The sequence below is a fragment of the Glycine max genome, chromosome 17, assembly GCF_000004515.6.
Source record: "Glycine max cultivar Williams 82 chromosome 17, Glycine_max_v4.0, whole genome shotgun sequence".
Classification (NCBI taxonomy): domain Eukaryota; kingdom Viridiplantae; phylum Streptophyta; class Magnoliopsida; order Fabales; family Fabaceae; genus Glycine; species Glycine max.
In genome coordinates this window covers 30,869,862-30,888,042 of record NC_038253.2, presented here as the reverse complement: position 1 = coordinate 30,888,042, position 18,181 = coordinate 30,869,862, and the positions used below count along the sequence as shown (strand labels likewise).

General features: G+C 38.8%; 1 protein-coding gene across 1 annotated transcript; it reads right to left on the bottom strand.

Annotated features, from left to right (window-relative positions):
* Nucleotides 1-286: 286 nt before the first annotated feature.
* On the bottom strand, nt 287-17,680 carry LOC106796683 (uncharacterized). The gene is made up of 2 exons (XM_014769596.1): nt 16,830-17,680; nt 287-1,319 (listed from the first exon to the last, which is right to left on the bottom strand). Exons 1-2 carry the CDS (start codon nt 17,678-17,680, stop codon nt 287-289), a joined length of 1,884 nt encoding a protein of 627 aa, XP_014625082.1.
* Between the last annotated feature and the right edge of the window lie 501 nt (nt 17,681-18,181).

Genomic DNA, 18,181 nt, shown 5'->3' with positions numbered 1-18,181 from the left:
AGATATTTTTTCTTATGTCAGCCTGCGTAGGTTTATAGCCTAACCCAAACTTCCCGCGGTTTCCTATGGTGCTTACCAGGCTGGTCTTGCCACCGTTGTTCTTGCCCAAACCCATTTCGGGCTCGTAGTCGTGCCCCAGCATCACCCGGGCCACCATCATTGCCACATCGGACAGGTGGGGCTGCCTAGAGAGGGAATCTACGGAGGCGATGCTTACTACCTCAAAAGATTGGAAAGCCGTTTCCAATGACTCCTCCGCGGCTTACACATATGGCATAGAGGAAGGCTAACTTACCAGGACGTCTTCCTCACCTGATACTATGACCAAATGTCCTTCCACTACAAACTTCAGCTTTTGGTGGAGTGTGGAGGGGACGACTCCCACTAAGTGGATCCATGGACGCCCCAAAAGACAGTTGTAGGCCGGGTTGATATCCATCACTTGGAATGTAACCTGGCAGGTATGAGGCCCTATCTGTACTGGGAGGTCGATCTCTCCCCTTACCTCTCGGCGGCTGCCGTCGAAGGCACAGACCACCATGGAACTTGGCCTCAGATGGGAAGCGTTAAATGACAATTTCTCCAACATGCTTTTGGGCATCATGTTCAGGCTTGAGCCGTTGTTGATGAGTACTTTGGTCATAACGTGCTCCATGCATTTGACTGACACATGTAAAGCCCGGTTATGCCCTCTCCCCTTGGCGGGGATTTCCTCTTCAGCAATGGTGAGGTAGTTGTTGGTTGTGATGTTATTGACGATTCCCCCAAAGTCTTCAACGGAGATGTCTTGGGCTACGTGAGCTTCATTCAAGACCTTAACCAGCAAAGCTCGATGAGGCTCAAAGCTCATGAGCAGTTCTAGAAGGGAGACTCTAGTTGGGGTTTTGTTGAGTTGCTCAATGACTTTTAACTCGCTTTGTTGAATAATGCGGAGGAACTCGCTGGCCTCCTCGAGTGATACCTCTTTCTTGTCACAGCCCTCTCTTCCCTCGGAAAGATCCTTCGTCAGAACATCCTCGTCCGGTGCGGGGATCACTTTGACATTTTGTCCTTCCGTCATCCTAGCTTTTCTTTTAGTGTTTGCGGGCTGTATCGGCAAGCTAGGGGGTGCGAACACGTGACCGCTACGGGTTACGCCACTCAGCCCAGTGATATTGGTCACTTTGGCCGATAGTGAGCTGATATCGGTAGCTTCTTCCTTCCTACCGCCCGGAGGAGTATACCTCCATGGAACTGTGCGGCTGTTCTCGTAAGGAAACGGAATAGATCTACCGCCCGACACTGCCGAGGGGTGTTGAGGTCTTTGGGGAGCCGTGTTCCTAGTGAAGTGTATTACCAAGGGTTTAGGCTTTTTAGGTCCTTCTTCATCTCCCGACTATTGGATCAAGTGGCCTCAGAATAATTAAGAAGGAAGGGTTGAATTAATTATTCCTAAACCTTTACTAATAAAAAATTTACTCTTCTAAGGCTTTTACTATGTTGTTAAGTAAATGAAGAACACAAAAGAAACTTAACCAAAAGTAAAAGCAAAAATTAAAGTGCACAACAGAAATTAAAAGAGTGGGGAAGAAGGAGACAAACACACAAGAGTTTTTATATTGGTTCGGCAACAACCCGTGCCTACATTCAGTCCCCAAGCGACCTGAGGTCCTTGAGATTTCTTTTCAACCTTGTAAAAATCCTTTTACAAGCAAAGTTCCACAAGGGATGTACCCTCCCTTGTTCTCTTTGAACAACCTAGTGAATGTATCCTCCACTAGAACTGATTCAGAAGAGATGTACCCTCTCTTGTTCTCAGTAAACAACCCAAGTAGATGTACCCTCTACTTGTACCACAAAGGACGTACCCTCTAATGTGTTAACGCAAAATTCTTAGGCAGTTAAACCTTTGAAACTTTTTGAATGGGGATACAAAAGAATTCTCAGGCGGTTTTTCCTTTAAATCTTTTGTATATGAGAAAGGGAAGAATCAAAAGAATTCTCAGACTGTGTCATTTTGAATTCTTTGACAAGGGAGAAGGGAGACACAAAGAATTCAGGCGGTTAGTCCTTCATTCTTTTGGAAAAGGGAGAAGAGAGACACAAAAAGAATTCAGGCGGTTAGTCCTTGGTGAATTCTTTTTGACAAAGAGAGAAGGGAATGAAAAAGATGAATAGCACAAGTTTTTGAGCAAAGAACTTTTCTTGGAAGAGAAAAGTTTTGAACAAAAAATTTTAGAAAGATAAAGAGAAGATGAAACCAGAAAGTTCTGAAAGAAATGAAAGAAGATCTTGAAAGATAGATTGAAAGATAGAATGATTGAAAGAGATGATTGATATGAATTATGTTTCATGCCAAGGTCACATATTTATAGTTTCTTGATGACTCAAGTAAAAACTTGTAACTCTTGGCAATTCCTTTAAAACTAATTACTTAAAAAGTTATGACTTTTGAAATAATCTTCAGAAACAAGTCACTTGAAGAAATGTGACTTTTGGAAATGAATTTTTCGAAAACAGTCACTGGTAATCAATTACCATAAAGGTGTAATCGATTACACATCAACAAATGTGACTCTTCATTTTGAATTTTGAAAATCTTAACGTTTTAAAGCACTGGTAATCGATTACTACAATCTGGTAATCGATTACCATAGAGAAAAACTCTTTGGTAATGATTTTGTGAAAACTTCTTGTGCTACTCAATGTTTTGAAAAACTTTTTAATACTTATCTTGATTAAGTCTTCTCTTGATTCTTGAATCTTTGAGTCTTGAATCTTGATCTTGATTATTCTTGAATCTTGAATCTTGAATCTTCTTGATGAAACTTTCTCTTGAATCTTTCTCTTGATTCTTGAATTGTTCTTGACTCAATCTTGAAATCATTCTTTGGGCTTTTTGTCATCATCTTTGTTATCATCAAAACACCTTGAATCAATCTTGATTCATCATCAAGAATCAATGAAGTTTGCTTCTACAGTCTCCCCCTTTTTGATGATGACAACTCTGAAATCAAGAAACACACACACACTTTTTCCTAGTCGATCACTCACTTAAATTCCCCCCCTTTGTTTTTGAGTTTATGCTTTACTTTAAATTAAGTTGATTACTTATGTGAGTTCTTGATTTAACTCCTATTTCTGTCCCCCTTTGGAATCAACAAAAAGCCAAAGTGCGTAACAAGTATAAGACAAACATATACTATTAATCATTCACAAGACATACATTGAAGAATATAAACCAATCATGAAGCAAGAAACATGAATAGATCAAATATATAAAAACCACATAGTCATATAACATAATTCATAATTGTTCAATCATACCATGCAAATAAAGAAATACTAAATTGTTCAAATGTCATAATATAGCCAAATACACGAGAATAGAAAACAATCAAACAAGATATCATAACCATTCATCACACTAGCAATATAATACTTCATAGAATGTCATATAATCCAGAAAGTCATTCATAATAACCATATAAAAGTACATACCACTAGTCATATATCATCAAAATAATTGAGTTTAAAACTCATAACCATAAACAACCAAGAGCAAGTAAATATAATAATCATGTTCAGTCATACTAATCAAATAATAAAAGAAATACTAAGTATTAAAATATCATAAAAACATATTCAAATACAAGGCTTAAAAACAAAATATAATTATAATCTAAATCTATTATCAGAGAATAAAAAAAATTAGTTATGAACACATACATGGTAACTCATTACTTATCTCAATTATTTTAGCATATCAATATAATTTTGACAAAAATCCAATTATGTCAAATTATACATAAATGGATAAACATACAATAAATGTAATCATACAAGAAAAAAACTTTAAAAACCAAACAAGATAAAAAATCATCCACAAATCATAATAAAAAAATGTGTATCAAATAAGTCATAAGTCATCAAAAGTAACCAAGTAGAACCATAACATATAAAGCAACTAACAAGTTTTAAACTTTTAGAAAATAAAGTACTAATAAAGTTTCAAAACATAATTTACTAAGTAACAAATAAGTAAACAAGATAATCAAATTTAAACACATAACAGAAAGATATTAAAACAAACTATTTTGCACCCATAAAAAAATACATATTCACTATCTTAATCAACATAACCTTTAAATATAATAAAAAATCATAATAACTTTCAAACACAATCAATCATCAAACATTTCAAATTAATTAAATTTAAATAACAATCAACTAACTATGCACAATAATTTCTATTTCAAAAAAGAAATTCAAATTTCAAATTTTTAAATTTCAATTTCAAATATCAAATTTCAAATTTTAAATTTTAAATTTCAAATTTCAACTTCCAACTTCCAATAACTTCTACTTCCAACTTTCAACTTCCATTTTCAACTTTCAACTTCCAGTAACTTCCATTTTCAACTTCCAACTTCTATTTTCAACTTTCAACTTCCATTTTCAACTTCCAACTTCCATTTTCAACTTTCAACTTCCGATAACTTCCAAATTTTAATTTTCAAACTTCCAAAAACTTCCAAATTTTAATTTTCAAACTTCCAACTACTTGGACACAATTACCAAAGACAAAAAATCAATCATGTATATTGAAATCAATCACTTCTGATGGAAGCTTGCTTGTGGAGCTTCTATGGAGGCTGGATCTTTGAGCTTCAATGAGGTCCTTCAATGGTGCTTTTACACCATGGAGATGTAGCGGAAGGCAAAGGATAAGAGGAGAGGGGAGGCACCATCCACTAAGGAATAAGCCAAGGAAGAAGGAGCTTTACCACCAAGAATTGCCTTGGATAAGAAGCTTGAAGAGGATGCTTTAATGGAGGAAAAGAAAGAAGGAGAGAAAGAGAGGGGGAGCACGAAATTGAAGGAATAAAAGAGGGAGAGAAGTGGAACTTTGAAGTATGTCTCACAAGACTCTCATTCTTCAAAGTTACAACAAGTGTTACGCATGCTTCTATTTATAGACTAGGTAGCTTCCTTGAGAAGCTTTCTTGAGAAAACTTCCTTGAGAAACTTCTTTGAGGAAACTTCCTTGAGAAGCTAGAGCTTAGCTACACACACCCCTCTCATAACTAAGCTCACCTCCTTGAGAAGCTTCCTTAAGAAGATTCCTAAAGAAGTTAGAGCTTAGCTACTCGTACCTCTCTAATAGCTAAGTTCACCTCCTTAAGATGAGAAGCTAGAGCTTAGCTACACACCCCCTATAATAGCTAAGCTCACCCCCATGGCAAAATACATGAAAATACAAAAAAAAAATCCCTACTACAAAGACTACTCAAAATACCTCGAAATACAAGGCTAAAACCCTATACTACTAGAATGGCCAAAATACAAGGCCCAAACAAAGGAAAAACTTATTCTAATATTTACAAAGATAAGCGGGATCATACTTAGCCCATGGCTCAAAATCTACCCTAAGGCTCATGAGAACCCTAGGGCCTTCCCTTGGATCTCTGACCCAATCTACTTGGAGTCTTCTATCCAATGCCCTTGCGGGGTAGGATTGCATCATTCCCTCCACCTTGGAAAGGATTTAACCTCAAATCTTGAGGTTCTTCATACTTTGGGCTCCTTCCCTCAACACCTGTAAAAAGAACAAAAACATATGTATTAGTGGTGTTTGGTATGTTGAAGTAAGGTAAGGTCTGAAAACCCATTTCCTGGGCATCTTCCCATGAAGGAACATGGTTTCTCACTAGGTCAATGAGTGGTGCTACAAGTATAGAAAAATATGGGACAAATCTTTTGTAAAATTTTGTTATGTCATGGAAGCCCCAAATTTTTCTTATACTTGGTGGAGTGGGCCACTCAAGAATGACCTTTATTCTTTTAGGGTTCATGGGAACCCCTTGATCACTATTTGAAAAATTAAGAAAAGTAACGCAATAAAACATACCTTTTTCTGTATTTTCATATTGATTATTCCTACCAAAAAGTATGACAAACCTAAGGTGTCCCATATGAGTACCTAAGTTTGTATTGAAACTAAAAATAAGAACAAACCTACCTAATGGGTCCCTATGTACACACACCATGAAGATGTTAGGTGCACGAGTGATTTTATAAAAGAGGGTTGCACCACTCAAAACATTCCTCATACCACCTATTTTAGGGACTTGGTGCCTAATAATACCTATTTTGGGCACCAACAAAGCACAAGGATTTAAGCTCTTGCGAACCAAACCCTCATACAACAACTTCTTTACTTGAGGAATAAACTCAAGCCCAAGAGATGTGGCAATGCTAGCAAGTGTCTTTTTACAAAAGAGAAAATGTGGAGGTTGTCTAAGAGGGAAAGTTTCTTTAATGTTTGTCTTTATTGTAAAATGAGTTTCCTTCTTAGCTAACCTCTTGGAGGAGACACTTACCTCCTTACACTTGTCTTTAACCACTAATGGTTGTCCTTCATCTTGGGGGTAGATTTCTTCACTAGATTCTTCCCCTTTTGCTTTTTCACTTTCACTAGAGGAAGGTGAAGTAGTAGCCTTATCTTGGCTACTATAAATGTCTTGGCCCCTCATAATTATGGTTTTTGTGGTGGAGCATTAAGAAGTAATGTATCCTCTTCCAAGACATTTAAAGCACTTTATAGAGCTAGTTTTCTCTTGCATCCTAACCTTAGGGACTTGCTTTTCTATTGTCTTCCCCTTATCATCTTTGGGCTTAGAAGGTGTCACCCCTAAGATGCCTCGACCTTGGTCTTTCTTTGGATAAGAGTGAGAGCCATAAGATTTTGAAGTAGACTTCTTTTTAAGTTGTTGCTCTACCCTTATTTCCCAAACTAAGTTAGCCTCTACATTGTACTTCCCATGGAAGTATGGGAGGTTAATGTTAGCCTCTTGAGGCTTTCTTTCCTTTTCTCTTCTATAGGAGTGAGGTCTAAGATGTCACCTATGCCTTCCTTCGTAATAGTCACGAAGTTCTTCACTTAGGCTCTTGCAAGAGTTATGACTACTATAGGAGGCATATTTTTCTCTTTTCATTTCTTTCATTATTTTTCTTCTTTCTTCCTCTCTTATTTTCATCTTGACTTATTTCTTCCACTCTTTTTTTTCCTTTTTCTTTTCTCTCTTGTTTTTCTTTCCATAACTTGAGGGAACTCAACTCATCTAAGATTCTAGATAAAGGGTCTTTATGACTAGTACCCTCGCCATTAACACTAGATGAATGATGACTCATGTTGGTTCCTGAGTTGTGGTTCTTTCTTGTTGGAGGTTTGAAAACAAAAGGTGAAACTAGCCAAAATAAACACTAAAAGAGGTGTGAAAGATAAGGGAAAAAACTAATTGGTAAAAGGAAAGCTATCTAGGCGGTTTGACAATGGAAGGTAAAGGAAATAAGCTATGAATAAGCAAGAAATGTAAACTAGGCGAATCCTAAGAGTGTTTGGATGACCACATTCAAGGTTCCCAACAAAACACTCACTATCCTAAGGAAAAATTGCCTAAAATTATTACACACAAATGGAAGTTTGGTAACCTATTGGAGGCTCCCAACACACTTCCAATGAAAGGCCTTTTTGTTACAAAACTTGAAAGTAATGAAGGTAAGTAAATTGCAAATTACAAAATTACAAAACAGTCCTCAATTTTGGTGGTTGTTCTCTCTTTGGTGATTCACTCAATTTGGAGTGCTTCTTAGTCCAATAGCTCTTAAGGTGGTTGGCCCCTTTCTTCTTGACTCAAATTCTTCAAGGGATGGCATCAATCCTCCTTCCAATTCCCTATATGGCAACCCACAAACAAGGAAACAAAGAGACAAGCAATAACCAAAGACCAAAAAAAATGAAATGAAAGCTAAACCAATAGAGTTTTAACAAGACAATTTTTCAAGGATTACTCAACAATTAAAGCAATGAAAAGGACATAGAAGCAAGCTAGGACTCAAAGAGAAACTTAGAATGGCTCCAGAGTAGAGTAAAAAAAACTACAAAAAAAAAAGACTCAACAAACCTCTAGCTTTGGCACTTGTTTTGGTGACATCCTGGAAATTTCTACCCGGAATTTTGTAAACGATGCATTTTGAATGATTACATATAAGTATTATTCAGTGTATATATATATACTTTTGGTAGAAGTAGGTATATTGAGGGAAAGATACGCGGGTTAGGCTAATTAACGAAGAGAAATCCATAACTGGATAGTTATAGGTTAATTCTCGATTAATTAGTCTAAAAATTATCGTTTTGCGTATAACTTAAAATTTAACGAAACCAACCTCTGAACCACGCTCGGGGTTTCATTCTGAGCGTTTTGATATATATATTGCCTACTTTTGAAAACTGACCCCGACGGGTGCAGAGAAACGCGAGGGACTGGAACCAGAGAAATGACACGCAAACCGAGGCAGGATTTTAGCGTTTCAAAAAGGTCAGATTTTTCTCTTCTTGTGGCTGTGCATGAGTCACATCAAGAGAAAAAGGTGGGCCCTTTTGTTCCACTCAAAATGGGACAAGTGGCAAATGCTTTTAAAAAAATAAAATAATAGGAAAAGGAAAGCATTTTCTCATAAAAAGCTATGTTCTCTATCCTCACTCAGAAAATTCAGAAGCTTTTCTCCCTCTCTCCCTCACGTTGCTTTTTCCTTTCTTCTTCCTCACCATTGAAGCTCCATCAAAGCTCCAACCTTTGCACACCTTTTCTGCTCCAAATCGCGAAAGGAAGCCATTTTCGGAGTCGTGAAACGCACCTCTCCATTGTGGGACTTCACATTTCAGGTTTGGGTAGACTTCTTTCTTACATGATTTTCGTGGGTATTGGGTTTTGGGAGATATGATGGGTAGTTTTACTAGGTTTATGCATTGTGATGGTTATTTGTGAAGAAATTTGATGAAAGCATGTTAAACTTGTCATGTTTGGTGTGAGTCAAGCTTACCCGTTCTGTCTTAGGGTTTTTATGATGATGCTTGTGATGGTTGTGTGCTGAAATTGCTTATGGAAAACTGCTAGAGATGAAGGGTAGAGCTAACCTAGGGTTAGAATGTGAGAATGTAGTGCTATGAGTGGAAAAGAGTGATGCTTTGAGAGTTTGAAAGGTTAAATCTGGATTTGGTGGTAATTGGAGGTTAAAGGGAGTTAATCCTAGTTTGAAATGTCATTTAGGACTGTGGGAAAGCTTGGGGCTGTGCAAAGGAGAAAAATGAATGACCAAAGTGAAGGCAAGAGCCATTTCTAGGGTAAATTGGGTGTTGAGGAGTCAAATTTTGATTCGGTGGAATTTTAGGTGAAAAACCAGTTTGAGCAAGTTTAGATTAAGTTTATAGACTTGTGTGAGGTGAGAGTTTGCTCCAAATTTACCCCATTCTCATTTTCACTTCTCAAACCTTGAAAATCCACTAAATTGAGGGGTTTTAGATACCTAGATTTTGAGTTGCTTTGGTCTGAAGCTTGTCCTTGGTTTAGACATGATTTATACATGATTTAGGACTTGTAGGATTCAATTTGGGCAAAATTGGACGAGGGCAAGTGCGATTTCAAAAATCTGCACTATTATGCAGAATTTTGCTGTTGAAATGTGTAGCAGAATTTTGGCTTTGTGCAGAAAATGATTTGTATTTGCTGGTTGTGGAAAGAGTAGTACAGATTGGGTTCTGGACGTTTTCTAGCAGATCCCAACGGTCACAATGTAGATTTATGTACTAGGGACCTCCAGTAAGATTTTCGAGTCGATCCAACGGTTAACGAATTGGAACAAAGAGAATGTTACTGGGGTATTTGAGTAAGAAAAAGTTGTGGTATTGGTTTGTGTTTTGGGCAGAGTTTTCTGCCTCTGTCCTGTTTTTGCTTGGTTTTGATAGTTCATGATTTTCGGATGTTGAAATTGCGTGGATGTTGTGGAAGCTTGGAGGGATTGATGGGGACCCGGTGTTGAGAAGAACGAGGATAAGGACTACGTGGGAGTACGTGAGCTCAGTTGAAGGTGGGCAACTGGGGATGGTGGATTTATGTGTGATTTGTGGATGTGGATAGTCGACTTGCACCATCGCCCGACCGCCACCTAGTACCACATGTGACGGGTACCCCATAATCCTACAAGCTTGAAATGAGGAAGTGTGGAAGGGTGAGACTTCCTACTTTTATTCGTTGACCACAGAGTGGTACCTGGAGATATGTCGCGGGGGTCAGGAGACCTTGGGGACGTCAGGTGGGGTGCTATTGCCCAAAACCAAGCTTGACCAATCCCGACCCAACCCGGGCATAGTCAGTCAGTGAGAACCTGTGATGTACCTAAACAGGCGAGCTCCTGGCAGTCAACCGATAAAAGAACAAAGACCACAAAGCAAGGAGGCTTGTGTGGTGGCTGGCCAGCTAAGGATCTTGAGTAATATTTGGAATATGGCCTCTGGTAATCGATTACCAAGGGTGGGTAATCGATTACAAGGCTTAAAAATGAAGACAGGAAGTTAAGATGGCCTCTGGTAATCGATTACCAAGGATGTGTAATCGATTACCAGGCCTAGAAATGGGATCAGGAACGTGAGAGGGCTTCTGGTAATCGATTACCAATGTTGTGTAATCGATTACCAAGCTTAGAAATGGAGACAGTATGTTGTGGAGGCCTCTGGTAATCGATTACCAATACTGTGTAATCGATTACACAGAGTAACAGGCCACTGGTAATCGATTACCAGTTATGTGTAATCGATTACACAGTGCATATTGCAGGTTTTCATGTTCTGAAGTTGTGTAACTTGAGTTGAGCCTCTGGTAATCGATTACCAATGCTGTGTAATTGATTACCAGAGAAGAAAAGCCTTGAGGCACAACTTTTAATTGCATGTAGTGGTTATGGGATGCATTGTGTTGCTACTGTGGTTAGATCTCTCGTGAAAGAGTCTACCCCCTTTCTTTTATTCCTTGTAGATCGTGATGGCAGCGCAGTTCAACCATGACCGAGTGGAGATGGAGTGCCTAGAGGGAGTTTAGGTTCCTTTGAGTTTTGTCTTGTTATTTTTTGTGGCTAAAACCTAAACCATAAAATTCTTACAAAAACATTAAAGTAGAATAAAACCTCAAAAATCTAGAGTGACTTGTTCACCTATTGTAGTTTTGTCATAGAAGTCATGTCTAGTCATGAAACTTGTCACATAAGATTTCTTATGTTGTGCTGAATTTTATTTTCTTGTTTCTTTATCTAACTCATTTGTTCATGAGTGTATGAAATTGTTTTAGCCTATTATTTGATTTGAGTCAAATCTTTCATGTTAATTAGTCCTTAACATGTTTATGCAAAATTCTTAGAGAGTCTTTGATTGTGAACCTTTTCTTGAACTTTTAGATTTCCTTATGATTGTGTCTATTGTGAATTTCAGTTTTGGTGATTGAATTGCTGGCTGAAATGTTGATCCTAAGTGAATATTGAACTCCTAAAACTGTGGTAAACAATCCTAGTGAGTTCAATATACATAGGAAGGTTGAAAGTAAGCCCAAGGCAATCAATATACCATGCTTAAAAAAAAAATCGCTGGTGCTGGCAGCTTGGACATACAAACTTGTAAAAATTACTGAGAATTGATTACTTCGAATTTTGAGCTGAAATTTTTAATGAATTTTCTAGACATCTGGAAAAAAGTTATAAAAAAAGAACCAAGTGATTTGGATAAAAGGAAAAAAAATACTAAAAATCACACAAGTTGGCAGAAAAATCAGTATCCAGAAAAAAAAAAAGTGAAAGGGAAGTGTGTTTGTTGTTTTGGCTCAAAATTTATTCTATAATTGGTGCCTATGTTATACCAATCTTAGTTCCAAAATTTCAATTGAAAATTACTGTGAAAACTGTGGCGTCCCTAAATAATGACTGGTTTAATAGTAATGATTTAAATAACAAAAACCATGGGAATTTTTTTTTCTTTTTCATTCCTTTCTCTTTTTCACAGTAATTAAATTCAGAAGGAAAGTCATCACTATAGAGTCCTGAATGGCCAGTTCACAACTCTATTCGGAGTCATTTCTTTCTGATCACGCATAACCTCTAAAATATGTTGCTCTTTCAAAAATAAAAGTACACCAGCCATCATTTTAGGTCGTCACGTGTAAAATAATAAAATGAAATACGATCGGTGAACTCTCTTTCAAATAAAGTTTGTTAACACATTCTTTTCAAATGACAAGATTAATCATAAGTACATTCATCATCTAAAGTTGTCCAAAATATGGGAGTTTTGCAAAATACATAGTGTCATCCAGAGCAAAGGTATCCAATGTGGTGGCTTCAGCCACATGTATACATTCTTCAAATTCCTATACAATAGGTCTACCCATACAAAAACAAAAGAGTAAACCTAATTGTCTGTACTAGATACACCCATCCCCAAAAAGTATATAATCCTAGTCTAAGGAGTCGTTTGCTATGATGAAGAACCTCCACTAGTCGCTATCCCTCCGGGACCGCTCTCCTCCGTAGAGTCTGCCTCAGATGCCGTCATGACGTCCTCGGGAGAATCCACCTCAGGGAGTGGGTCCTCATCACCCTCTAGAAAGTCAAGAGCATCCACAGCAGGCTCAGGAGGTAGCTCCTCTGGGTCCTCCTCGGGGTCTTCCTCAGATGACGTCACCTCAATCACTTGGACTGGCTCCACTAGTAGATATGGAGTAGGTGTAGGTAATATCCACTCCACAGTGCGCTGAAGCGTGCGTGCTGGTTCCTCTGGATGTACCAACGAAGTAGCCGTGAGTCGGATTGTGCCATGGAATCGTCACCTCGCATTGCCTTCGAGGGTCTCCCAAAATCCCTCTAGGCACTCCATCTCCACTCGGTCATGGATGAACTGCGCTGCCACCACGATCTACAAGGAATAAAAGAAAGGGGGTAGACTCTTTCACGAGAGATCTAACCATAGTAGCAACACAATGCGTCCCATAACCACTACATGCAATTAAAAGTTGTGCCTCAAGGCTTTTCTTCTCTGGTAATCAATTACACAGCATTGGTAATCGATTACCAGAGGCTCAACTCAAGTTACACAGCTTCAAAACATGAAAACCTGTAATATGCACTGTGTAATCGATTACACATAACTGGTAATCGATTACCAGTGGCCTGTTACTCTGTGTAGTCGATTACACAGTATTGGTAATCGATTACCAGAGGCCTCCACAACATACTGTCTCCATTTCTAAGCTTGGTAATCGATTACACAGCATTGGTAATCGATTACCAGAAGCCCTCTCACGTTCCTGATCCCATTTCTAGGCCTGGTAATCGATTACACATCCTTGGTAATCGATTACCAGAGGCCATCTTAACTTCCTGTCTTCATAAGGAAACTCAAATTCACAATAGACACAATCATAAGGAAATCTAAAAGTTCAAGAAAAGGTTCACAATCAAAGACTCTCTAAGAATTTTGCATAAACATGTTAAGGACTAATTAACATGAAAGATTTGACTCAAATCAAATAATAGGCTAAAACAATTTCATACACTCATGAACAAATGAGTTAGATAAAGAAACAAGAAAATAAAATTCAGCACAACATAAGAAATCTTATGTGACAAGTTTCATGACTAGACATGACTTCTATGACAAAACTACAATAGGTGAACAAGTCACTCTAGATTTTTGAGGTTTTATTCTACTTTAATGTTTTTGTAAGAATTTTATGGTTTAGGTTTTAGCCACAAAAAATAACAAGACAAAACTCAAAGGAACCTAAACTCAACACAATTCATGGTTCAAGAACAAGAACAAGAAATTTAAACCATAGAAAATCAAATCTAGCTTCTATAGCAAGTTTAATCGGTGGAAACTCTAAAGAATCATGTTAACAATATTTATCACAAGACATGTGAGGAGATACATGGAGAAAAATGAAGAAACAACAACGGAAAAATTAATGGAGGTTTAAGGAGCACCTACTTGAAGCTCTTGTGCTCTGATTACCACTTGATGGAAGCTTGCTTGTGGAGCTTCTATGGAGGTTGGATCTTTGAGCTTCAATGAGGTCCTTCAATGGTGATTTTACACCATGGAGATGCAGCGAAAGGCAAAGGAGAAGAGGAGAGGGGAGGCACCATCCACTAGGGAATAAGCCAAGGAAGAAGGAGCTTCACCACGAAGAATTGTCTTGGATAAGAAGCTTGAAGAGGATGCTTTAATGGAGGAAAAGAAAGAAGGAGAGAAAGAGAGGGGGGAGCACGAAATTGAAGGAATAAAAGAGGCAGAGAAGTGGAACTTTGAAGTATGTCTCACAAGACTCTCATTCATCAAAGTTACAACAAGTGTTACACATGCTTCTATTTATAGACTAGGTAGCTTCCTTGAGAAGCTTTCTTGAGAAAACTTCCTTGAGAAGCTTCTTTGAGAAAACTTCCTTGAGAAGCTAGAGCTTAGCTACACACACCCCTCTCATAACTAAGCTCACCTCCTTGAGAAGCTTCCTTAAGAAGATTCCTAAAGAAGCTAGAGCTTAGCTGCACATACCTCTCTAATATCTAAGTTCACCTCCTTAAGATGAGAAGCTAGAGCTTAGCTACACACCCCCTATAATAGCTAAGCTCACCCCCATGGCAAAATACATGAAAATACAAAAAAAAAATCCCTACTACAAAGACTACTAAAAATACCTCGAAATACAAGGCTAAAACCCTATACTACTAGAATGGCCAAAATACAAGGCCCAAACGAAGGAAAAACCTATTCTAATATTTACAAAGATAAGCGGGCTCATACTTAGCCCATGGCTCAAAATCTACCCTAAGGCTCATGAGAACCCTAGGGCCTTCCCTTGGATCTCTGGCCCAATCTACTTGGAGTCTTCTATCCAATGCCCTTGCGGGGTAGGATTGCATCAACTTCTTCCTTACAAATTCTTCTTTGTTGTTTTCATGAGATTTTGTCATGAGACACAAGTTGGCTTGGTCTTCATCATGATCTTGGAATAACCTATTCCTGAAAATACTTTTGAAAAACAAAGAATTTAAAGAGGCCATGAATCTTGAAGTTGTTAAACTTTCTACAAGATACCTGCTCTGATACCACTTGTTGGATCAAGTAGCCTTAGAATAATTAAGAAACGGGGGTTGAATTAATTATTCCTAAACCTTTACTAATTAAAATTTTACTCTTCTAAGGCTTTTACTATGTTGTTAAGTAAATGAAGAATAGAAAAGAAACTTAACCAAAAGTAAAAGCGGAAATTAAAGTGCACAATGGAAATTAAAAGAGTAGGGAAGAAGGAGATAAACACACAAGAGTTTTTATACTGGTTCGGCAACAACCCGTGCCTACATGCAGTCCCCAAGCGACCTGCGGTCCTTGAGATTTCTTTTCAACCTTGTAAAAATCCTTTTACAAGCAAAGATCCACAAGGGATGTACCCTCCCTTGTTCTCTTTGAACAACCTAGTGGATGTACCCTCCACTAGAACTGATCCACAAGAGATGTACCCTCTCTTGTTCTCAGTCAACAACCCAACTAGATGTACCCTCTACTTGTACCACAAAGGATGTACCCTCCAATGTGTTAAGGCAACGTTCTTCGGCGGTTAAACCTTTGAAACTTTTTGAATGGGGATACAAAAGAATTCTCAGACGGTTTGTCCTTTGAAATCTTTTGTATATGGGAAAGGAAAGAATCAAAAGAATTCTCAGACTGTGTCGTTTTGAATTCTTTGACAAGGGAGAAGGGAGACACAAAAGAATTCAAGCGGTTAGTCCTTCGTTCTTTTGGAAAAGGGAGAAGAGAGACACAAAAAGAGTTCAGGCGATTAGTCCTTGGCGAATTCTTTTTGGCAAAGAGAGAAGGGAATGAAAAAGATGAATAGCACAAGTTTTTGAACAAAGAACTTTTCTTGGAAGAGAAAGTTTTGAACAAAAACTTTTAGAAAGATGAAGAGAAGATGAAACCAGAAAGTTTTGAAAGAAATGAAAGAAGATGTTGAAAGATAGAATGATTGAAAGAGATGATTGATATGAATTATGTTTCATGCCAAGGTCACATATTTATAGTTTCATGATGACTCAAGTCAAAACTTGTAACTCTTGGCAATTGCTTTAAAACTAATTACTTAAAAAGTTATGACTTTTGAAAGAATCTTCAGAAACGAGTCACTTGAAGAAATGTGACTTTTGGAAATGAATTTTTCGAAAACAGTCACTGGTAATCAATTACCATAAAGGTGTAATCGATTACACATCAACAGATGTGACTCTTCATTTTGAATTTTGAAAATCTTAACGTTTTAAAGCACTGGTAATCGATTACTACAATCTGGTAATCGATTACCTGAAAGTAAAACTCTTTGGTAATGATTTTGTGAAAACTTCTTGTGCTACTCAATGTTTTGAAATACTTTTTAATACTTATCTTGATTAAGTCTTCTCCTGATTCTTGAATCTTTGAGTCTTGAATCTTGATCTTGATTATTCTTGAATCTTGAATCTTCTTGATGAAACTTTCTCTTGAATCTTGAATCTTCTTGATGAAACTTTCTCTTGAATCTTTCTCTTGATTCTTGAATTGTTCTTGACTCAATCTTGAAATCATTCTTTGGGCTTTTTATCTTCATCTTTGTTATCATCAAAACACCTTGAATCAATCTTGATTCATCATCATGTATCAATGAAGTTTGCTTCTACACCGACTGCATGTATACATGTTGTTCCTCCTCTTTCTCACTGCCGACCTCAAGCCGGCCTTGGTCAATCATCCATTGTAATAGATCCCTTACAGTCGAACATGTTTCCATGTCATGGGGTACACCCGGATGCATTAAGCAAGAGTCTTCTCTGGGCCCGCCGTAGGGAATCAAGCCCGCCTTTTGCAAGGCCTTATAGATAAACCTTTTGGGGGTCTTTACATCCTCCAAAAGCTTGGGCCCATGTGACCTACTCACCTCGATGGCATTAACCGCTCCCTCTCATTGGCAAGTGGGTTTGTTTTTATGTTGGGCCCATCCTCTTGAAAAGTCAACCACCCGACCTCTATCAAGCTTTGGACCTTGCTTTTCAAGGCCAAGCACTGTTCGATCGAGTGCCCCGGGGTCCCCCCATGGTATGCGCAGGTCGTGCTAGGGTTATACCACTTTGGGAATGGAGACTGGAAGATCTTTCCCGAGACCACCATTGCCAATTGGTTAGCGATGAGAGATGGCAAGAGTTCCCCATATGTCATTGGGATCAGGGCGAAGATCTGTGTCTGCCTTGGTGAAAAGTTCCTTGCCGTGTTTGTGCCAAAGTGAGCATTGTTGGTCGGGTGAGGCCGAGTCGGAGCTGGGGTCCAGAGAACTCCCCCCTGTGGGGGTGTGGGCGCCCTTGGTTGGGTGAGTGTCGTATCGGAAGAGACCTTGGCACGAGCCGAAAAACTCGGGTGATGTTGCGCATATTGGTAGGTACCATGGGGGGTTTGCGGCGACTTAGGCCATGCAGGTGTTGAAGTGACGGTATGGGCATCTCCCTCTTTCTTCTTTGCCCCAGCTACTCCATTCCTTCTACTACTGGCACTTATCGGGGAGACGTAATCAAACTTTCCCCTCTTCAAACCCACCTTGATCCTTTCTCCGGTGAAGACCAAGTCTGCGAAGCTGGAAGGCATGTAGCCCACTAATTTCTCATAGTAAAATACATGCAAGGTATCCACCATCATAGTAACCATTTCCCTCTCGACCATGGGAGGGGCCACTTTCGCTGCCAGGTCCCTCCAATGTTGAGCGTATTCTTTAAAGGACTCGCTTTCCCATTTAATCATGTTTTACAGCTGAGTCCGGTCAGGAGCCATGTCAGAGTTGTACTGATACTGCCTAAGGAAAGCGGTAATCAGATCCTTCCAGGTGCGGATACGGGAAGCTTCTAGATTAGTGTACCAGATGACTGCTGCCCCGGCCAAGCTATCTTGAAAGAAATGCATCATTAACTTCTTGTCCCTGGAATACGCACCCATCTTGCAAAAATACATTTTTAGGTGATTCTTAGGACAAGTCATCCCTTTGTACCTATCGAAGTTAGGTACTTTGAACTTCGGACGGATGACGACGTCCGGTACCAGGCATAGGTCGGTCATGTCCGCGAACGGATAATCGCCGAACCCTTCAATAGCCCTCAATCTCTCTTCGATGAGATCGAGTTTCCTATTTCCTTCCGCTGTCGGGGGTGGTCCTCTCACGGACAGAAACATTGGCTACGTTGGGTGGCTTCGAGGCTCTCCCGTGATGTTGGGTTGAGGTAGCGTGTTGGGCGCCGGCCCCTCTGT